The sequence below is a fragment of the Mus pahari genome, chromosome 7 (assembly GCF_900095145.1).
Source record: "Mus pahari chromosome 7, PAHARI_EIJ_v1.1, whole genome shotgun sequence".
NCBI lineage: Eukaryota > Metazoa > Chordata > Mammalia > Rodentia > Muridae > Mus > Mus pahari.
The window spans coordinates 93,414,181-93,437,813 of NC_034596.1; the positions used below are offsets into that span (position 1 = coordinate 93,414,181).

At 41.4% G+C, this 23,633-nt stretch overlaps 1 protein-coding gene across 1 annotated transcript in view; it reads left to right on the forward strand.

Moving 5' to 3' along the window:
* Positions 1–3,313: 3,313 nt before the first annotated feature.
* The window catches only part of Ttc8 (tetratricopeptide repeat domain 8), a 59,878-nt gene continuing 39,558 nt past the window's right edge, over positions 3,314–23,633 (forward strand). Inside the window, exon 1 of the mRNA XM_021201841.2 lies at positions 3,314–3,525. Coding sequence (XP_021057500.1) covers positions 3,412–3,525 — 114 coding nt within the window. The 5' untranslated portion in view covers positions 3,314–3,411. The remainder of the gene's footprint in view (positions 3,526–23,633) is intronic.

Sequence of the window (23,633 nt, forward strand, 5' to 3'; positions counted from 1 at the left end):
ATACATTGGCTCCTCCTCCTCCTCCTCCTTCTTCTTCTTCTTCTTCTTCTTCTTCTTCTTCTTCTTCTTCTTCTTCTTCTTCTTCTTCTTCTTTATAAAATACAACAACCAGTACTCTAGCCAAATCAAAGATACTTTCTTATTCACCATTGTCCCCTGACACATGCCATAAGTCTTTGTGGGAGATCAAAGGTAGACATGTTAGAACTACATTACTGCACTTTTAAAATGTACTTATTTTGCATTTCAACTATCGCCTATGTATGTAACATGTAAGGAGATTCTGTTGTTGTTGTTTTTTTTTTTTAAAGAACACTACATCTTTTATTATTGTTGCTGTTATTACTGAAAACATGTTGAAAGACTCAAATAGATAGGGGTACTCTTTCACCTCACCTTCATTCTTATTAGGATAAGATGGGGCCAAAAGCTGCTTGTTGTATAAATAGAATTTATACCAACAGCATTCTAATCTTACTTCCATTGTCGAAAATTAATTCATTTTCAGACTGTAGAATATGGTTTGCCTAGTACAAGAAGCCTGATAGAAAAAGCAATTGAATGAATCAGCTCTTTATGTATTTAATTTAGAATTGTTCAGGCTATTGTATGTGGCCTGAATCAGAAGGACCTGATAAATATCCCTAAGAACACCTTGTCGGCTCACCTTAGTGAATGTGTAATTGCCTGTGAAATTCAGAGCTAAGAAAGCAAATTTACAATCAAAGGGGATGGTTATTAATTGTATTTTCAGTTTTTAAAATGCCTTTCCAAAATAACAGGTGTTGACTACATTGGAGGGCTGCAGGAGGAAAATGGATCTTGGCAGATGGTCAGCAATTTAAGGCTAATGTAATACAGCTCCTCTGTAGAAATTGAGATTTTTACTTTCGGGGAAGTGATTAGTTTTGTAGGACTTCTACATTTGGAGTTTGCTACAGTTGAAAAAGAGCTTTAAGAGAATGAATGTTACCAAAAAAATATTAATTTTTGGAATTCCAGTAATATTGGCAGGAAATTACTGAAATCCAAATAAATAAGGCATATGGTTAATAATGTATCAGTGTTAGCTCCTTGGATGTGACAAGCATACCGTGGCAGTAAGATAGTGACAATGCAGAAAGCTGGGTGAGGAATACATTGAACTCAGTACTATCTGTGCATTGTTTTAAAACGGAAACCTCAAATTATTCTGCAATTAAAAAATGTGTATAGGGCCAGAGAGAAGACACAGCAGTTAGGAGCACTTACTGTTCTTGTAGAGGACACAGGCTGTATTTCCAGCACCCACATAGCAGCTCTCAACACTTGATAACTCGGGTTCCAGGAACCAGATGCTGTCTTCTGGTTCTCATCACAAACATGGTGGACAGACATACATGCAAGCAAAGCACTCATACACATAAAATAAAAACAACCTTGAAAACTTTAAAGATATATGTACTGTGGCGGTCTATACCTTTAATCACAACGGTCTTGAGGCTAAGGTAGAACTGGTCATTCCACAGTCAGTCTGGGGCATAAGGGTTGACAATCATTTACACAGGAGTCTTTTATATTAAAAAAACCCAAAAGCCCCCCGTGAAGTACTGAAGATGTCCGTGACCAACATATGCCTTCCTGAAACCATGACCTTCACACAGACTACCTCACTGGGACCTTTTCACAAATTCCATCTGTAGAGTCACTACTAGGGAAATGCAGATGAACCAGTATTAATCATCACTATAAAACTTATAATCTTCATAATTAGTCACTTCCAAGATGCAAAAATTCTAGAAGGATTGCTTAGAAAATGAGACTAGAAATATTCACAATCCATTCCTTTGTTCTGAAATGTAGACTTTGGGTTGACAACTGCAAAATCTACCTGGGTTAAATATAATGTCTGCATCATAATTCTCTAGTGTTTCAGAAAACTGTGAACTGTCTGTCTTTATTGACAGATATGTGAAAGAAAATGTAGACACTGTCAGAAAACTCTTCACTATTCAGATATGTTCTTCTGTCTTCCGTCATGGTAGGAAGGAGGCAGGAGAATGATCTAAGAAGCCACACCCAGACTCACCCTAGCCTCATTTCTGCATTACTGGCTCTTGCTGTTAGATATTTGTCATCTTTGTAAATGTGTAGAGGAAAGTCAGGCAGTGGTTCAGTCAGTCAGAACCACTCTGGGCTGGGGATTTAGCTCAGTGATTTCAACAATAGAATCTTTACCTAGCGCTTGCCAAAACCCTGGACTCTGTCTTCTGCAGGGAAAGAATAAAAGCAAACAAAACCAAAACTCACTGCACACATGAAAACATTTGACAGACGACACGTGCCCATAAACTGTTTCAAAAGTTTATTTGTTGTATCTGGTGTCAAAGGCCTGTAAGCACTGGCACTAGGGAGGCTGCCCTGCAGATTAGCCTAGGATGCATGGCAAGATCCTGATACCAAAGAAAACAACCCACACCAAAGGAAAACCAAAACAATACAGCAACAACAAATCTCCCTTTCCATACATTATCTACTTTGGAAGAAATGCACTCAACCTGTAAATTATAGTCTCTCTCTCTCTCTCTCTCTCTCTCTCTCTCTCTCTCTCTCTCTCTCTCTCTCTTTGTTTTTTTTCGAGACAGGGTTTCTCTGTGTAACCTTGGCTATCCTGTAACTCACTCTGTAGACCAGGCTGGCCTCAAACTCAGAAATCTGCCTGCCTCTGCCTCCCGAGTGCTGGGATTAAAGGTGTGCGCCACCACGCCCGGCTATAACTTCTCTTTTTTAGAGCCTATCTCATCTTCTCATCTGTAAAATGAGTGTACTGGACCAAGCAATCTCTCAAATCCCTTGCAATTTGAACACTGATGTGAGATGGAAAAATACTGTAGAGGTTTTGGATTTAGGGCACAGGAGAAACTGTTTCCGCATTTATGTTTCTAGAGTCAGAAATATGAGAGCAGTAGGAATGCGCGAGAGGGATGGTGGTGGGGTGGTGTAATGAGACAGGAGACACAACCCGGGTCAATTTAGGTGGTTTTTTTGCACTTACAGAGTAAGCAACCAGACGGTTGCTAGGCAACTGCATCTCTCGTTAGCATGAAGGACCCTATCCGAGGTGTCTAAGTTACTACCTGTTTACTTTAAAGGCATGGTGGCTTTTCAAAGTTAATTTAATCTATTGTCTTTAAAAACACACTTTTTTTTGCCAGCAATTCTTTGCAAACTCTCTGGCTGTGATCGGCTCTCAGCGGCTTTCCCGTCCCCTGTTTTCAGGCACGCTGCGGACACCTCCTTAGCCAGGCCCCGCCGCTGCGCGTTGCTTGGCAGAGCCCGACGCCTCCCGCTCGCCGCTCCCGGAACCCGCCCTCCCCGGGCCGGGCTCTGGGCACAGGACCTCTGGGTTCCAAGAGCGCTGTCCCGGACACCATGGGCTCAGAGATGGAGCCACTGCTCCGGGCCTGGAGCTATTTTAGACGCAGGAAGTTCCAGCTCTGCGCCGATCTATGCACGCAGATGCTGGAGAAGTCCCCTTATGACCAGGTACCTGCCGGCCCCAGGCAGTCTGTGGATCCTCTTTGCTGAGGCCTTGGGCTCTGGGCGGGATCCCTCTGTCCCCCGAGGGAGGCCCGGGAGGAGGGCCCAAGACGAAGTTGCCTGTGTAATCCACAAAGGCACCTGGAGCGAGACACTCTGGAATCCTGGACAGTGGGACCCTGCCCTTTGCATCCCCTAGGGATCCTGAGTTCTGTGCTTTGACATCTCCTGCTATAAACTTCAGCACACCTTTTCCAGAATTAGTTACATTTAAAGGGTCTCTGTTAAGTTTGTGAGGGGCTTTGATAGTTCATTGGTCATTCACTGGTCACACTCTTCGTTAATTTCTAAAAAGGAAAAATATATGTGAACAAAGATTTGAGATGCAGCCTCCTTTAAACACAGTTGTCTTTTGGTTCAGCTAGTGTAGCACGCAATCTACCATATTTTTAGACCTCTGTCCAAGTGTGAAGGAGCTTTTGTTTCTGAGTCATGAATTCAACTGGAGGCAAGATAGAGGAATGAGAATGTAGAGGAGGGAAGGATATATTTATTTTTAAAGAAACTACCTGGGCAAGAGAAACTTTTCTTGTAGGAGGGAAAGATATGACAGAAAAAGAAATGATAGCCTTGATTAGAAGGAAATTTAACAGTTCAACATTGAAGGTGTACTCCTGTACAGCAAGAGGATCAGTAGTTCAAAGCCATGCTCAGCTAAGTAGAGAGTTCAAGGCCAGCCTGGTGAGCTAAAGGAGAACCTGTCTTTAAAGGGGGGGGGGGGCTTAATAAATAAGCATTATTGTGTATAATGAATGCGAAGGGCAATAATGAATGGGGGAGGTATCATGAACATTATTATCGAACAAAAAGCCCCTGGAAGAGAGAAGAAGAAAAACGGGAGACTTAAGAGCAGAGTTGTGGCAGTTTGGCAGTGCTTCAGGTACATGCAGAATGTATTGTACCTGTACAGACCCTGGCTTTCCTGCTTTCCCTCGAGTGGTGTTGTCTTGGAGTTGTTAGGAAAGAAAGGGGGAGTTGGAAAAGCAGGTGCCTGAGTGTGAGGGTTGTTCCTGGCCTCTGCCGCTCTCTGAGCAAACGGATGGAGGATGCTCAAATGGTCATAGGTGTCCTGCAGAACAGACTCTATTGGTGGTGATTCTAGAAGTGTTGCTATTATTCATGCTCATTAAAGGACTGTGTCTCTGTAGATGAAGATTCTCCCCCCCCCCGCCCCCCAGAGTGTTGCTTGGTACATTGGTCCTACAAAAGCTGCTAAAGACATTTCCAGCACAATCCAGCTTGTTTTGGAACAACAAGGCAGTATAAAATCTCTTTACCATTGTTACAAGGGAAGTTTGTTAAGACCTTCTGATGTACCAGACATTGTTCTAGACTCAGTGGTTCTCAAGAACATTATGTGTTGTTTTCATTGAGTTGGGATCTTTTCCCCAGAACAGGATTCCCAAGAGTTGCTCACTGGAAGTTTCCTCATTAAATGCCAGAAGGAAATGTATACTCCCCCCCCTTTTATTCACAGATTTATTTGACCACAAATGCATTGAGAACATTGAAGAAATTCCGAAGAAATAATATCAAGTAACATATATCTCTTAAATTGCTGAACACTTCTTTTTTTTCTTCCTTTTTTTAATTAGATATTTTCTTTATTTACATCTCAAATTTTATCCCCTTTCCTCATTTCCCCTCCAAAAACCTCCCTAACCCGTCCCTCCTCCCCCTGCTCACTGACCTACCCACTCCCACTTCCCTGTCCTGGCATTCCCCTACACTGGCTCATCGAGCCTTCACTAGACCAAGGGCCTCTCCTCTCATTGATGTCCAACAAGGCAATCTTCTGCTACATATGCGACTGAAGCTCTGCGGGGAGCTCTGAGGGGGGGGTGTCTAGTTGGTTGATATTGTTGTTCTTCCTATGGGGCTGTGACCCCCTTCAGCTCCATGGGTACTTTCTCTAGTTCCTCCATTGGGAACCTTGTGCTCAGTCCAATGGATGGCTGTGAGCACCCACTTCCGTATTTGTCAGGCACTAATAGAGCCTCTCAGGAGACAGCTGTATCAGGCTCTTGTCAGCAAGCATTTGTTGGCATCCACAATAGGGTCTGGGTTTGGTAACTATATGTGGGATGGATCCCCAGGTGGGACAGTCACTGGATGGTCTTTCCTTCAGTTTCTGCCCTAAACTTTGTCTCTATATTTCCTCCCAGGGGCATTTGATCCCCTTTCTAAGAAGGACCAAAGTATCCACACTGTGGTCTTCCTTCTTCAGCTTCATGTGATCTGTGAATTGTATCTTGTATATTCAGAACTTCTGGGTTAATATCCATTTATCAGTGAGTGCATACCATATGTGTTCTTTTGTGATTGGGTTACCTCATTTAGGATGATATTTTCTAGTTCCATCCATTTCCTAAGAACTTTATGAGTTCATCGTTTTTAATAGCTGAGTAGTACTACCTTGTGTAAATGTACCACATTTTCTGTATCCATCCCTTTGTTGAAGGATATGTTTGTTTTTTTTTAAGATTTATTTATCTTATTTTGTGTATGTGAGTACACTGTAGCTGTAGGTCGTGAGCCTTCATGTGGTTGTTGGGAATTCAATTTTAGGACCTCTGCTTGCTCCAATAAACCCTGCTTGCTCAGGTCAGCCCAGTTTGCTCAGTTCTTGCTTGCTCCGACCCAAATATTTATTTATTATTATATATAAGTACACTGTAGCTGACTTCAGACACACTAGAAGAGGGTGTCAGATCTTCCTACGGGTGGTTGTGAGCCACCATATGGTTGCTGGGATTTGAACTCAGGACCTTCCAAAGAGCAGTCAGTGCTCTTACCTGCTGAGCAATCTCGCCAGCCCTGACATCCAGGTTCTTTCCAGCTTCTGGCTATTATAAATAAGGCTGCTATGAACATAGTGGAGTATGTGTCCTTATTACATGTTGGAGCATCTGCTGGGTATGTGCCCAGGAGTGGTATATCTGGGTCCTCAGGTAGTACTATGTCCACTTTTCTGAGGATCTGCCAAACTGATTTTCAGAGTGGTACCAGCTTGCAACCCCAGCAGCAACGGAGGAGTGTTCCCCTTTCTCTACATCCTCACCAGCATCTGCTGTCACTTGAGTTTTTTATCTTATCCATTCTGACTGGTGTGAGGTGGAATCTCAGGGTTGTTTTGATTTGCATTTCCCTGATGACTAAGGATGCTGAACATTTCTTTAGGTGCTTCTCAGCCATTTGGTATTCCTCAGCTGAAAATTGTTTGTTTAGCTTTGTACCCATTTTTTAATAGAGTTATTTGGTTCTCTGGAATCTAACTGTTTGAGTTCTTTGTATATATTGTATATTAGCCCTCTATTGGATGTAGGGTTGGTAAAGATCTTTACCCAATCCGTTGGTTGCCGTTTTGTCCTATTGACAATGTCCTTTGCCTTACAGGAGTTTTGCAATTTTATGAAGTCCCATTTGTCAATTCTTGATCTTAGAGCACAAGCTATTTGTGTTCTGTTCAGGAAAATTTCCCCTTTGCTCATGTTCTTGAGGTTCTCCCACACTTTCTTTTCTATTAGTTTCAGGGTATCTGATTTTTATGTGGAGGTCCTTGATACATTTGGACTTGAACTTTGTACAAGGAGGTAAGAATGGACCGGTTTGCATTCTTCTACATGCTAACTGCCAGTTGAACCATCACTATTTGTTGAAAATGCTGTCTTTTTTCCACTGGATGGTTTTAACTCTTTTGTCAAAGATCAAGTGACCATAGGTCTGTGAGTTCATGTCTGAGTCTTCAATTCTATTCCATTGATCTACTTGCCTGTCACTGTACCAGTACTATGCATTTTTTAAATCATGATTGCTCTGTAGTACAGCTTGAGGTCAGGCATGGTGATTCCCCCAGAAGTTCGTTTATTGTTGAGAATAGTTTGCACTATTCTGGGATTTTTGTTATTCTATTTGAGTTTGGAAATTGCTCTTTCTAACTTGGTGAAGAATTGGGTTGGAATTTTGTTGGGGATTGCATTGAATCTATAGATTGCTTTCAGCAAGATGGCCATTTTTACTATATTAATCCTACCAATCCATGAGCATGGGAGATCTTTNCATCTTCTGAGATATTCTTTGATTTCTTTCTTCAGAGACTTGAAGTTCTTGTCATACAGATCTTTCACTTCCTTAGTTATAGTCGCACCAAGATATTTTATATTATTTGTGTCTATTGTGAAAGGTGTTGTTTCTCTAATCTCTTTCTCAGCCTGTTTATCCTTTGAGTAGAGAAGGCCACTGATTTGTTTGGGTTAATTTTATATCCAGCCACTTGGCTGAAGTTGTTTATCAGGTTTCGGAGTTCTCTGGTGGAATTTCTGGGGTCACGTAAGAATACCATCATATTATCTGCAAATAGTGATATTTTGACTTTTTCCTTCCCAATTTGTATCCCTCTGACCTCCTTTTGTTTTCTAATTGTTCTGGCTAGGACTTTGAGTACTATATTGAACAAGTAGGGAAAGAGTGGGCAGCCTTGTCTAGTCCCTGATTTTAGTGGGATTTCTTCAAGTTTCTCTCCATTTAGTTTGATGTTGGCTACTGGTTTGCTGTATATTGTTTTTACTATGTTTAGGTAAGAGACTTGAATTCCTGATCTTTCCAAGACTTTTATCATGAAGGGGTGTTGGATTTTGTCAAATGCTTTCTCAGTATCTAATGAAATGATCATGTGGTTTTTGTCTTTGAGTTTGTTTATATAGTGGATTACATTGCTAGATTTCTGTATATTAAACCATCCCAGCATCCCTGGGATGAAACCTACTTGATCATGATGGATGATTGTGTTGATGTGTTCTTGGATTCAGTTTGCGAGAATTTTATTGAGTATTTTTGCATTGATATTCATAAGGGAAATTGATCTCTTTCTTTGTTGGATCTTTGTGTGGTTTAGGTATCAGAGTAATTGTGGCTTCATAGAACGAATTGGGTAGTGTTCCTTCTGTTTCTATTTTGTGGAATAATTTGAAGAGTATTGATATTAGGTCTTCTTTGAAGGTCTGATAGAACTCTGCACTAAACCCATCTGGTCCTGTTTGTTTGTTTGTTTTTTGGAGACTATTAATGGCTGCTTCTATTTCTTTAGGGGTTATGGGACTGTTTAGATTGTTTATGTGATCCTGATTTAACTTTGGTACCTGGTATCTGTCTAGAAAATTGTCCAGTTCATTCAGATTTTCCAGTTTTGTTGAATTTAGGCTCTTGTAGTAGGATCTGATGATTTTTTTTGGATTTCTGCAGTTTCTGTTGTTGTATCTCCCTTTTGATTTCTGATTTTGTTGATTTGGATACTGTCTCTGTGCCCTCTGTTTAGTTTGGCTAAGGGTTTATCTATCTTGCTGATTTTCTCAAAGAACCAGCTCTTGGTTTGATTGATTCTTTGTATGTTTCTTTCTGTTTCTACTTGGTTGATTTCAGCCCTGAGTTTGATTATTTCCTGCCTTCTACCCCTCTTGGGTCTATTTGCTTCTCGTTGTTCTAAAGGTTTCAGTTGTCCTCTCAAGCTGCTAGTGTATGCTTTCTCCAGTTTCTTTTTGGCAGCACTCAGAGCTTTGAGTTTTCCTCTTCGCATTGCTTTCATTGTGACCCATAAGTTTGGTTATGTTGTGGCTTCATTTTCATTAAATTCTAAATAGTCTTTAGTTTCTTTCTTTATTTCTTCCTTGATCAAGTTATCATTGAGTAGAGTGTTGTTCACTTTCCACGTGTATGTGGGTTTTCTATTCTTTTTGTTCCTATTGAAGATCAGCCTTAGTCTGTGATGATCTGATAGGATACATGGGATTATTTCAATCTTCTTATATCTGTTGAGAACTGTTTTGTGACCAATCATATAATCAGTTTTGGAGACGGTACCATGAGGTGCTGAGAAGAAGGTATATTCTTTTGTTTTAGGATAAAATATTCTATAGATATCTGTTAAATCCATTTGTTTCATAACTTCTGTTAGTTTCGCTCTGTCTCTGTTTAGTTTCTGTTTCCATGATCTGTCCATTGATGACAGTGGGGTGTTGAAGTCCCCCATTATTATTGTGTGAGGTGCAATGTATCCTTTGACCTTTAGCAAAATTTCTTTTATCAATGTGGGTGCCCTTGCATTTGGAGCATAGATGTTGAGAATTGAGAGTTCACCTTGGTAGTTTTTACCTTTGATAGTATGAAGTGTCCCTACTCATCTTTTTTGATAACTTTAGGTTGAAAGTCGATTTTATTTGATATTAGAATGGCTACTCCAGCTTGTTTCTTGGGACCATTTGCTTGGAAAATTGTTTTCCATCTTTTTACTCTGAGATAGTGTCTGTTTTTGTCACTGAGGTGGGTTTCCTGTATGCAGCAAAATGTTGAGTCCTGTTTATGTAGGTCTGTTAGTCTGTGTCTTTTTATTGGGGAATTGAGTCCATTGATATTAGGAGATATTAAGGAAAAGTAATTGTTGCTCCCTGTTATTTTTGTGGTTAGAGGTGGAATTATGTTTTTGTGGCTATCTTCTTTTTGGTTTGTTAAAAGAAGATTATTTTCTTGCTATTTCTATGGTATAGTTTTCCTCCTTGTGTTGGAGTTTCCCATTTATTATCCTTTGAAGGGATTGGATTTGTGGAAAGATATCGTGTAAATTTGTTTTTGTCATGGAATATTTTGGTTTCTCCATCTATGATATTTGAGAGTTTTGCTGCATATAGTAGCCTGGGCTGGCATTTGTGTTCTCTTAGGGTCTGTATGACATCTGCTCAGGATCTTCTGGCCTTCATAGTCTCTGGTGAGAAGTATGGTGTAATTCTGATATGTTCGCCTTTATATGTTACTTGACCTTTTTCCCTTACTGCTTTTAATATGTTTTCTTTGTTTAGTGCATTTGGTGTTTGATTATTATGTGTTAGGAAGAATTTATTTTCTGGTCCAGTCTATTTGGAGTTCTCTAGGCTTCTTGTATGTTCATGGGCATCTCTTTCTTTAGGTTAGGGAAGTTTTCTATAAGTTTGTTGAAGATATTTACTGGCCCTTTAAGTTGGGAATCTTCACTCTCTTCTATATCTATTATTCTTAGGTTTGGTCTTCTCATTGTGGATCTAGATTTCCTGGATGTTTTGGGTTAGGAGATTTTTGCATTTTGCATTTTCTTTAACTGTTTTGTCAATGTTTTCTATGGTTCTTCTTTCCCTGAGATTCTCTCTTCTATCTCTTGTATTCTGTTGGTGATGCTTGCATTTATGACTCCTGATCTCTTTCCTAGGTTTTCTAACTCCAGGGTTGTCTCTTTTTGTGATTTCTTTATTGTTTCTATTTTCATTTTATATCCTAGATGGTTTTGTTTAATTCTTTCACTTGTTTGGTTGTGGGGTTTTTTGTTTGTTTGTTTGTTTGTAATTCTTTAAGGGATTTTTGTGTTTCCTCCTTAAGGGCTTCTACCTGTTTACCTGTCTTCTCCTGTATTTCATAAGGGAGTTATTTATGTCCTTTTTAAAGTCCTCTATCAGCACCATGAGATGTAATTTTAAATGTGAATCTTGCTTTTCTGGTGTGTTGGGGTATCCAGGACTTGCTGTTGTGAGAGAACTGGGTTCTGATGATGCCGCATAGCCTTGGTTTCTGTTGGTAAGGTTCTTGCGCTTGCCTTTCATCATCTGGTTATCTCTGGTGTTAGTTGGTTCAGCTGTCTCTGGTTTGAACTTGTCCCTCCTGTGGGCCTGTAAGCTTGTGTCAACATTCCTGGGAGACCAGCTCTCCCTTGGCAGGACCCATGCACAGATGGCTGCAGAACTGCTCCAGCTCCTGGGTGCAGATGGAGGCTGGAAGGACCCTGTCTCAGCTGCTCCACCACTCCTGCAGCCTTGTATACTCCCTTCTTAGATATCCAAAATGTGACCCCAAAGGCTCTGAATAGTTCAGAAGAAAATAATACTGATTTACCAGCTTAGAAACTTACTCGAGTACTGATATTTTTTTCCCCAGGCCAAAGGTCAATTATTTTTCTTGTTATCCAGAGGAGATACTGCTAGTAAAAGCGTTCTTACCACTGGGCAAGCCCCTATGGTCTTGAGACCAAGTATCACACTTGTGAGTTGAGATTTTATTTGTGCTAGGTTTTATGATGAGGGCTTTTTGTGTTCATTTCAGTCACCTTTTATAGACTATGGATGACTTCCCAAACATAAGTCATAGGAAGTAAATATTTTTCTAGTGCTTAGAATAACCTTGTAAAGTAGGTAACAAAAATAACAGACTTGGTTCAGAGAATTTGATTGTGTTATCTCGTTTATCCTCAACTACTATAGGCGCTGGTGATGTTTCCCTCATCTTACAGATCCAGGACTCTGAAATGTGTCCAAAAGATACAAGGCTAGCTAGCTCATTGGGCTGCCAGGAAACTTGTCAAAAACTACTTCTGAGCTTTTCCCAGTATATATGTCCCGTCTATCTACCTGAAAGGTATTAGCTGGTGTAGGATTTTAACACATTTGTGTGGTTGGGTTCAAATTCTTATTTAGCCAACTAATAAAACTTGTTTGACCTGGAAAGGAAACAGGTGGAAAAATTCCCTCCATTATTTGGTGAAGATACCATTTTGAAAAACTACTGGGAAAAGAAGCAGTGCTTTTATTATGGTTAAGAAAGAGTGATAGTTATTTTTCCTGGAAAAATGAGAAAACAAATTAAGTGTTTTGTTTACAGCTCCATCTTTTCAGCTAAATAACATAAATGGGTCTTTAATGTGGTCTCTTGTATTGATCCCATTATTATGCCTTACCTCTGTCTTATTGGAAGATTTATACCTTTTTACTGAGTTTTGTTTGTTTGTTTCGTTGGTTGGTTTTGTGTGTGTGTTTGAGTGACTGTGTGGTTTGGATAATGAGGATCCATAAAGCAGACTCGGCATCCCACAGGGGAATACTGCTGTTGGCACTGCAGAGGGATTAGCATGCTTAAGAGCATCATGGAAAGAGATCTTACTGGGTCTAGCTGGTTTTTTCACTCTGTTTCTTCTGAGTTTGTGGTAAGATTCGTAATGAGGTATGTGCTTTTTAATACAAGAAGGGCTGTCCTTATTACTTATTTCTTGATATGATAAATAAGGAGTTATATTCAGTTTGAGTAAATATGTCTTAGGGTTTTTATGGCTATGATTAAAAAACACTGTGGCAAACAACAACAACAACTACAGCAAAACTGGGGTGGAATGGGTTTATTTGACTCACATTTATAGTCCATGAGGGGAAGCCAAGGCAGGAACTGAAGGCAGGAACTGAGCAGAGGCCATGGAGAAGTGCTGCTCATTGGCTTGTTCCTCCTCGTGGCTCTGTTAGCCTGCTTTCTGATACACGCCAGAACCACCTGCCCAAAGTTAACAATGCCCGCAGTGATGCGCGCCCTCCACATCAATCATTTAATAATAATAATAATAATAATAATAATAATAATAATAATAAAGAGCTACAGGCTTGCCCACAAGCCACACTTTCAGTTTTGGTTCCTTCTTCTTAAAGGACTCCTGGGCTACCAAGGTGATTTTAATGTGAGTGAGTTTCTTTGGAACATTGTTGGACTGATGCATAGTGGAACAAAGAAATACAAATGTTTCTTCTGTGTGTCACATAGGTTCATTCTGGCTCCTGCCTGACAAAGTTAGAACCTTTGTTTTTAAAAATAGTAGTTTGGTCTCCCAGAACTCACTCTGTAGACCAGGATGGCCTTGAACTCACAGAGTTCTCTGCTTCTGCTTCCCAGGTGCTAGGATTAAAGACTTGCACCACTACCACCTGGGACTTGTGAGTTCTTTTCCCAGACTCAGTGTGATTAACAGTCAGAGACAGATAGAAGGCGGGGTCCCTGAGCTTGGAGGATATTGAGGTTGAATCTATTAAGAGTAAAGGCAGAGAAACAATGGGATCATTTATTATACTTAACTTCCTTTTGAAAAAAGTATTAGGAATGAACAATACAGAGAGAAGCATTCTCTTCCCCCCCCCTTTTAAATTGTGACTAAAAAAGTGACAAGAAACAATTTGATGTAAATGGAGGAGACATAAAGCCATCCTCCACAGAGTCCTGTGACCTAGAGAGAGGACTGGCTTCCCTGGCTCATGCTGATCATCCTGATTAGTTGCTCAATCTGATTACTATTCTTTGCAGTCCATATGTCAGATTAATGGCTTTCAAAACAGTGCTGAGTGTGTAGCTCACATTTCATCCAACATGGGGCTTCTAAAGAAGCCACCGCATCTTCATGAGCTGGGTAGGGTCTGAAGGGGGTTGTATTTTGGTGTGTTATTAGAAGGACGGAAGAGGGTTTTCTACTTCACTGTCTCCTCTCCTGCCCTGATGTCACAGAGAGGAAGGTGAATGGCTTGAAGGTGGAGATTAGGCTCAAAGCCACTGGCTCAGATGAAAGATAGTGAGTGAGTTGCCCTTAATGGGAGTGTAGTGGTTGCTTCAGACAAGGATTTGCTGATACACGCCCCCCCCCATATGTCTTTCTATCCAATTACCTAATTTGTTTCCTCTTTGGGGCCATGGAGACTTAGCAAGATTTCATCCTTTGGTTCTGTCTGTACACTGTCAGGCACCTTGTTGCATGGATTTCAGTCCTGCCAAATTACACAGATTGTATTGCTTGGTGGCTGCTTTATGTTGACCTCCTAACCTTTTGAAACCCACCCATCTTGGTCCTCCCACAGGCTTCTCCTTCCTGCAATTACTAAATTCCAAATAACAGTGCTGCAGTTTTAGATCTAGGGAGGCTCATTAGCCAGAGTAAATGTTGGTGATAATTAGGAAGTTGTGTTCAGAAGTCTCTGGAGAATCAGTTCCCTGAAGTAATAGCAGCAGCTTAAGAGAACTTATCCCCGTGGGAGGAAGGAAAGAGGCTGTGTTAGAAACTCTTCTTGTTGCTGTGACCAAAATGCCTGATAAGCAATTTTAAAGAAGGAAGTGTTTATCTTGGCTTACAGTTGCAGGGAACACAGTCCACTGTGGTCAGGAGAGCATGGCAGCTGGGGAAGGAGGCTAACCAGTCACATTGCTTCTTAAGTGAGAAAGCAGAAAGTAGTAATGCTCACTGACTGTCAGCCAGCCATCATCTTTGTGTGCAGTCTGGGATCCCAGCCCATGGAGCCAACCATATTTAGGATGAGACTTCTCCACCTCAATTTATCTAATTCAGAAAATTGCTCATGGACATGTCCAGAGAATGTGTCTCCAAGGTGATCCTGTCAAGTTGATCACCAATTTAAACTATCACAGAGGCAAACTGCTGGAGTTGGAGTTGACTCTGAAGAGCACTGCTGGGTCTGGACAGTGGCTCTCCTTGTCTGAGTCCTCTTATGTGCTTTGAAGGGAGGTACAGAAGAGAGTATGAGTTTGATCCTTTAGAGCCTGGAGCCAGCACTGAATCCTAAAAGGGACCTGGAGGTCAGTTGGCACTTGTGTGCTAAGCTTATCCTTTGGTGACCTTATATCTCACAGAGCTCCAAAGAGGGCAAGGTCTTATGATTAACCCCAAAACTACCCCTGAAAGCAGCATTATTCCTTTTCTCTGATACAGTAGGAAAGGCTGCACAACCTGTTTGCTCAGGATTCTGCACACGAATCATTTCTTTAGGAGCAAGTCCAGGGCTTCTGACTCTAGAGCAAGGTCTGGTATTTTCTACCCATCTGTGTGGCTGCCCAGAGAAATAATTCAGCAGACTAAGTGAGTCTAATGTGTAGGTCCCTATCTAGAGCAATTAATTTTTAAAACACAAAAATGTAATTTAGAGAGACTCCAAGTCAAAGCTTGCAGTGTTTTTTTTTTAAAATTAAAGTATTGCCCTAACTTTAAATTAAAATATTTAATTAAAATTAAAGATTATTTTCCTTTATGGCTATGCTCTTGCCAGGCCTCCAGATGAGCACACCTGTCTTCCTGCATCCTTTGTTTTCCTCCCTTGCTGTAGTCTCACACACTCAGCATAGTGCCTCAGCGTGTCCAGGTTCAGATGCTGCCCCCACAGAATTAGTGAATATGGTATTTACTTAGTGAAAATGGTAATATACCTCTGTGCCCATATACCCATAAATGGTTGGTTATACCTATATATCCACTTATATGTAGTTAATAACCAAAAATATTAGCTCTTGTTTCTATTTAGCTAATATCGAACCAAATACACAGAAAGAAGTCTTCAGAGAAATGTATTATTTATTTGGGAGTAAGCGAGGGGAATGGCAGTGGAGAGCACATGTGACATTGAAACCATGGGATGGGGCAAAAGGCAAAATGTTCTGTCACCCTTCTCTGTAGGCCTCTCATTTTCTTCTCTGTTATTTTGAAACAGTAATCCTTGGCCACAGGATTAATAACAAGGTCATTCAAGGATCTGTAAGAAACGTGGTATTAGTCCAAGATTGAGTAGAGAATTCCAGGGATAGAAATAGAGATAGAAGTTTTCTGTGTGAGATTTCAGTGGCTGTTGTCTGAGGGTATAGTTCCAGCAGTCTTTTCGACTGTTCTTATTATGAGGTATATACTCATAAGATCCCCCACCCCGCCTGATTTCCGTCACACCTCGACACAAGCAACTTCATTTTGATTCTGACCACTTTTGTCCTAGAGATATTTGCATGTGAGAGTCCAACATCGCGTATTTTTCTGAAAGGATTGTGGGTAATCTAGAAAGCACTTGTGAGGACTTTGTCCAGGAAAATGGGTGGTGGGATGACATTGAATCTGTGCCATTCACAAGCTCCAGAACAACCTCCCCTTTCTCAGACCCCCTTCTTATACCCATGTTTCCTGCATGACCCTCTCCCCTCAACCTGAGTCTGTGAGTATAGCATCTAACATATTATGTTGTGATTTATTTAATTTTGTAGCTTCCCCTGTAGAGTGCTTGTAGCTTCTTGTCGGGCGCCAGGCCTGCCAGGAACAGGCTGTGGAATGAACTCCGACTCACACTGTTTTAGGCCTCACCTCTGTTTTTAATCCACATTTCCCACTCATGTAACCAGCCCCTGTTCTCTGTCACCCTTCTCTGTAGGCCTCTCATTTTCTTCTCTGCCCTTTTTATTGTATTCCTATCTGCTCATCACCTGCACAGTCGTGCACACATACATTCCCAGGGTTGGAGGAATAAGACGGAGAGATCACAAAGTCCTTCATCAGTGAGCAGAACCCCATGAGGCTTGAATTGATGGCTCCTGTTTGGGCCACTGGAGGAATCTAACTACTGTTGGGAGAATAACAAGCATGCAGCTTTTGCACTGTGTTTCAGCTTCTGTTTGCTTCTCCTTGTCAAACATTGTCCGCACTTGCTCATTGTTGGTCTTTCCCATTCAGCGCTATATGGATCCTGCCCTGTAGCTATTCTGAACTTGATTTAGTTCTTCACTCCTTGAAGTTCTCGTCAGGAATCCGGGTGCTGGTGCATAGCTGGCCTGCACCAGACCACTGAGATGAGCATCTCGCCTCTCATCTGATTGTTAGTTACTCTTCAGCCTGCCTTGTTATTTCTAGAGTTTAGGAAAACTTAAATTCCCAGTAAGCTGACAAGAAAAGTGCTCTTGGGTCATTGAAACTTCTGTCCGATTGTGTGGTCGCTTCTCTCATTGCTGGTACCAAGTACTAACCAGGAGCAACTAAATGGGGCAATGGTTCATTTTGGTTCATGGTTCAGAGGAAGGCAGTCCACCATGGCAGAGAAGATATGCTGGCAGGAGTTAGTCTGTGGCACTAAAGAATCAGAGAAAGGACAATGGCAGTGCTCAGCTGGCTTTCTCCTTTTCCTCTGGTATTTAGTCTTGGACCCCATCCCAAATGGCTTATTGGCAAATGCCTTTACACACTGAGCCATCATCTCATGGGCTTTGTTTTCACTTCTTTAAACAAATTATTGAGAGACCCTTTCTTTTGTACTCTGAATAAGATTAAGGAGAATTTTCTGACAGCAGAAACTAACATTTTTCTGTGTGTGTTACCTTTTATGAACCTTTGAGGGCACTTCTGGAGGATTGCAGCTACTCTCTGCAGGTCTAGGAACATGGCTAGAGTACTCCCTGTGCAAGCATGAAGACCTGCATTCGGATCCTCATGCATTCAAGGCTTGCTGAGGCAGTATGTGCAGGTAACCCCAGCAGAGACAGAGACAGGTGGATGTCAGGGCTTGTTGACCAGCCAAGTTTGCAAGCTGACTTGCAAACTCTAGGTTGAGTGAGAGACCTTGTCTCGAAAAGTAGATGAAGAGTGATTAAGGAAGATATTCAAAGACGACCTTTCTCTTCCCGCCATGTACACAGGCAAAATGAGCTCACCTTGTGCACACCCTGGCATACGCTACACATGTGCACACATCCATTTAATATTTGGATTTTTGTTGAATAATACTCATTAAGACTTTTGACTTCAGAAATTGCATGTCTTAAAAATGTTTACAACCTTCTTAACGCCTTCCAGGAACCAGCTCCCGATTTGCCAGTGTCTCAGGTAAAACGTTAGCTGCAAACTATGGCTTAGAGAGTAGCTTAGTTGCTATTGCTTATTTGCTACTGAAGATTGGAAATGTGCTGCATATCCGCTCATAGTATTAGAAACTTAGCTGCATCTACCAGCTGTTCTGTTCTTTATTGCATAAATAAACTTTCATATTCCTAAAGCTTTTATCTACATGACTAGCCTTGTAGAACTAATGTGAACTGCTTACTGAGGCTTGGGGCTTCAGTAACAATTGCCAAGATGGGCTAGGATGGGGAGAAGAAGAAACAGCATGGCAGTATCAGACGTTAGAGGGAGCCGGACTGTCAGCAGAGCCAGAAGTATCTGCAAAACTGTGCTGGACAGCAGGAGTGTTTGACTACACTGGTCCCACACTGCTTTCTTTCTAACTGACTTGGTAGCTCAAACAGGGAGGACAAAGCTGTCCCAGTGAAGGAGGGAGGGAGGGAGGGAGGGATGGAGGGACGGATGGACGGACAGACGGACAGTGGACAGATTTCCATAACTAGTTGGTTAGCGATGACACAGAGATAAGAAACAAAGAGACTGAGTCAGACGGAAGCCCTGGAACGGTAGAGATTTGGTTTACGACCTAGCTGTAGAGGATAATAACTAACCAGAGAAGTTCTTAGTCCAGAAGGTTCCTATTGAGTCTGGAGAAAGACGAGGTACAGATAGTAGCAAATCAGAGAGCTTAGATATTGCTACGCACATTTACCCTGCTAAATGAGATACAGTGCTAGCAGTAGCCTGTAAATGAGTCATTTGAACTTCATACAACTTCTGTATTAGTCAAGGTTCTCTAGAGTCACAGAACTTGCAGATAGTCTCTATATAGTAAAGGAATTTATTGATGACTTACAGTCTGCAGTCCAAATCCCAACAATGGTTCAGTAGTAGCTGTGAATGGAAGTCCAAGGATCTAGCAGTTGCTGAGTCCCACACCGCAAGAAGGCGAAAGAGTGAGAGCCCAACTCCCTTCTTCCAATGTCCTTATATGGTCCCCAGCAGAAGGTGTAGCCCTGATTAAAGGTGTGTGCCACCACACCTTTAATCCCAGATGACCTTGGACTCGGAGATCTCCCTGTCTTAATCTTCTGGATTCAATCACCACTGTGTCTCAAGATCTCCATACCAAGATCCAGAAACTTCTATCTCCCAGCTTCCAAATTAGGTTCACTGGTGAGCCTTCCAATTCTGGATTGTAGTTCATTCCAAATATAGTCAAGTTGACAACCAGGAATAGCCACTACAATCCACCCCTTGTCAACTTGACACAAATAATATGAGCTAGATCTGTCCCCCACCTCCTAATAGTCCAGCCATGAAGGCATTGTGGAGTAATCTATTGATGAGATTGGTACCCTTGTGATGGGGTCATCTCTTAATAGTGCCACTAGCTGGAGAGAAGACTTCTATACACAAACATTTGGAGATAACTCATAACCAAACTCTAAAAAGTCCTCATAATAACAACATAATATATTGTGCCTAAAATTTCACTTTACAGGCAGACTGTCAAGTAACACTATCGGTTTTTAACTATAACTATCAGTTTTATAACTATAACTATATCAGAAAGATTATTCTCTTGGTTGACTTACTGTATTAATCAAAAATTATTTCTAACATGCTTTCACCTGTTGGCTGTGTATTACTTATTCTTATTACATTAAGAAGAGAATAGTAAAGACACATTTTTTCCAGCTAGTTGAATTTCTATTTCATAAGTGAAATTGGGTTCACCTTGTAAAAGGTAGAACACATAAGCCAATACTTTCTTGATGTCAGCTGGCAGTCCTGTGCCTGAAGACCAGTGCTTTAGCAACTCATCTCAGCAGAGGGATAGAACAGGTGGCCCCTGGCAGGTTGGCTGTGCTCCAGTGGAGGGACCCATGCAGCATGAACGAGGAAAAGAGAAGAGAACACAAAGTCAGGAGGGTCTGAGAGAAAGTGACTATGGTCAACATGCGTTGTGTGAAGTTATCCAAGAATCTCAGAAAGAATCACAGGGAAATAAGCCAGCACAATGGTCTCTCATTTAGACAGGGAGAAACTGTTTATAGAACTTGTAATACAAATATAGTCATGTATATAAGCAACTTTTTTTAAAAGCTGGGCATAGCATATAAAACAAATTTGTAGTTTTATTCAGATTTAAGGGAAAATTAGAGATTACTGTGTGTGTGCTTGATCATGCTTCCTTTTTTTTTTTTTTAATATACAGAGGATTTTAGGACTATAAAACATATTCGGCTTATTTCCAAAAAAAAATTTTTTTTAAGCCAAAGCCCCATCTGCTGTTTTCATTAAAATCTCAAGAACTGTTCACATTGCTAGGAGTGATTTTTTGAACATACTCTGCTGTATAATCAAGCAGTGTTATGCGATTTTCAAGGTCACTTTATTTTATTTTATTTATTTATTTATTTTTTTGGTTAGGACATAAAAAAAAATCAGGAAGATTAATTTTTCTGAAATTTTAAATCCAATAATGGTTTGAGTATGTATTCTAGTTTGGTATCTGATGCTGTGATAAATACCATAACCCAAATCAACTTGGGGAGGAAAGGGCTTATTTCATCTTATACTTTCGGTTCACAGTTCATCGTTGATGGAAACCAAGGCAGGAACTCAGGACAGGAACCTGCAGGCAGAATCTGAAGCAGAGGCCATGGAGGGATGCTGCTCGCTGGCTCGCTCTCCATGGTTTGCTCAATTGCTTTTTATACAGCCCAGGACCACCTGCCCAGGGAAGGCACCGCTTATAGGGTGCTAGGTGCCCAGGTTAATTATTAATCAAGAAAATGCCTCCCCAGACATGCCCATGCCCGTAGGCCAGTAATCATCACAGTTCACCCTTTGTCAGCTTGAATCACAAACATACCAATGTCCAACCATAACTTGTCTTTCTTGTTTATCCCAAGATCTCATGTTAATATCACAATATAAAACATAGCTTAACTTTAAAAATACCATGGTACTTTAAAACTTTCAACACTTTCAAAGTCTCTACAATTTCTTTCAAAATTTCAAAGTCTATTGACTGTAACATACGATTATTCCTTATTCTAAGAGGGAGGAACCAGGACACAGTAACAACCAGATTAAAGTAAAAGCCAACTCCCAACGGTATAAAGCACTCAATGCCCATCACCCAGAATTCACTCATGATCTTCAGGGCTGCAGAGGTCTTCGGCAACCCCACCTCTGTAGCTTTGCCACCACTAACTAGCACACACAGCTTTTTTTAATAGGCTCTACTCCACGGTCTGCAATATGCTGGGGCCTCCACTGCAGACTGAGGCTGCATCTTCACAAAGCCTCTCCTGGCCTCTCCTCGGGGAGACCCGAGTCCTGCCATACAGTGCCAATCTCATATTCTCTCCATAACCCCTTCAAGCCTTTAAAACCAGGACGATGTGTAAGGCTCCACGTCACCGAGTCTGGCTCCCAGCTTGGGATGCAGCCTTTGCCTTCCGTGGACCACAGCTTCTGGGTCTCAGAAGATTTCATTGCCATGATGCTGTTCTTCTCATATTAACCACAACTGATTTTTCAGCCTCAGACGACCAGCATATACTGTCCCACTAAAATGAGGTTTTCCATTCCACAGATTCGGAAGCCAAATATATCACTCAAACAGCCTCGATAAGAATATTTGAACTGACCCAAACTTCACTTTAAATTTCACAAGCCAGGCCTTCATTATCTGCATTTCATCCAACATTATCGTCCAGCCTTCCACAGAACGGCCCACTAACCTCTGAGAACTCAATGGCTTTTCTGGTGCAAACTCCCAAAAACTTTTGTAGTCCTACATGAAAAGCAATCTGAGGCATAAAATCAACACGGTCAGATCTTTTATAAAAACTGAATTCATAGAGAATAAAAAGGTAGATGTTCCTACCTGACTTCTGAAGTACTTTATCTATTTATTGGGGGCAGGGGAGAATGATGGATTCGCTTCCCTAGGTTTGATTAGCTCAGCATAGAAAATTTACATCCTCTTAACACTTGAGAGGTTAGTAGGGAGCTAGATATCTAGCATAACAGAGTGGACTGTAAAATAGTAACAACTCAAAACTAGTTAAAATATGTTCATAGGTGTTTAATGGCTAAGTCTGTAAATAATACCTAGTATAAAAACAAGTTTGATTTAATATGAATATGGTGTACATGCCTGTAATTCCAGCACCCAGAAGGCTAAATCAGGGGGCCTAGAGTTCAAGGCCATTCTGGGCTACATGCTGGGGGTGGGGGTGGGGGTGGGGGTGGGGGTGGGGGTGGGTGGGTAAGGAAGGGAGGCAGATTGGCTGAGAAATGTTTAAGTTATTCCAAATCATGACCCATAGGCTTCATTGACTCCTTGGTATCAGAATCAAAATTCATAAATCTCACTGGGCACATGTGCCCTCTGACTGGTCTCTTGGTCTAGGCAAATTCTCCAGCATTGCAACAACTTATTGTGAGTTTCCAAACACACTGTGAGCCAGTTTTTCCTGGCCACAGAGCGGAAGCCTTCGTTATTAGTATTACTATAATTGTTGTTTCGAGACAACATTTTGTATTACGGGCTTGAACTTGCTGTGTAGTCAAGGGGAGCTCACAAGGGCTGGGTTTGTAGACATGCAGCACTGTCCTGGCCTTTCTTTCTGTTTCCCTCCTTCCCTCCCTCCTTCCTTATTTCTTTTCCCTTCTTTCAACAGTTCTAACGAACCTATTTTTTCTAGCACACACTGCTGTGCTTTGTGATTTAATCCATTAGATGATGGCATGTTCAGGGATGCTAGGCTCCATGTTGTGATCTTGTTTCCTACCCAGAGCTAGCCTGAGGTCTTCAATAGAAAGACCAATTGGATAAAGTTCCGTGTGCGTCAGGACTTTGCAGACTTTCTCTGGCTCTCACCTTTTTCTTGGCTTCAGTCAGCCTTCTTTATACCCAGACTCCTGGTGTACAGAGCCTCGGTCACTCCCCAGACTTCCCTGCCTCTGTTCCTTGTAGGCTGTAGAGTTAGATCTATGCTGCCACTTCCAGACCTGTATTCTTCTCAGATCGTGCGAGGGACACTAAGCCTCGCGTCACTCTTGGCTTTTATTCTGGAAAGTAAATCCAAAAGCGATGCTTTTGGATTAGATTCTTTAATTACCTTTCCTTCTCCTTTCTCTCCAGCAGCCTCTTTCCTGACTATGCCACAAAATTACAGGGCTTGAGTACTGACTGGAACTCCTTAGAAACCGTAGCTATTGGATCTTAGCTTAAGTCAACCAACATTTCCTGAACTCCTAATTATGTATAAAAAAACTAAAGGTCTAGACATTTCAGGAGCGCACAGGGTTGAAATGCTTGTATTCTGGGGAACAGGGGGCTAACACATACCAAGATGATCACAGTTTTTGTCAAACATGGTAAGTGTAGAAGATCAGAAGCATACAGGGAAGACCCTAAGGAAGTCGAGAGGATGTCGGCGGGTTGGAGACCTGGGAGGACTTCCCGGACATCAGGGCCCTGAAGCAGACTCAGAGTATACTAACAAGCATGTCTGGCCTTGGTAAACCATGTAAGATCCCTAATACTATTTGACTGAAT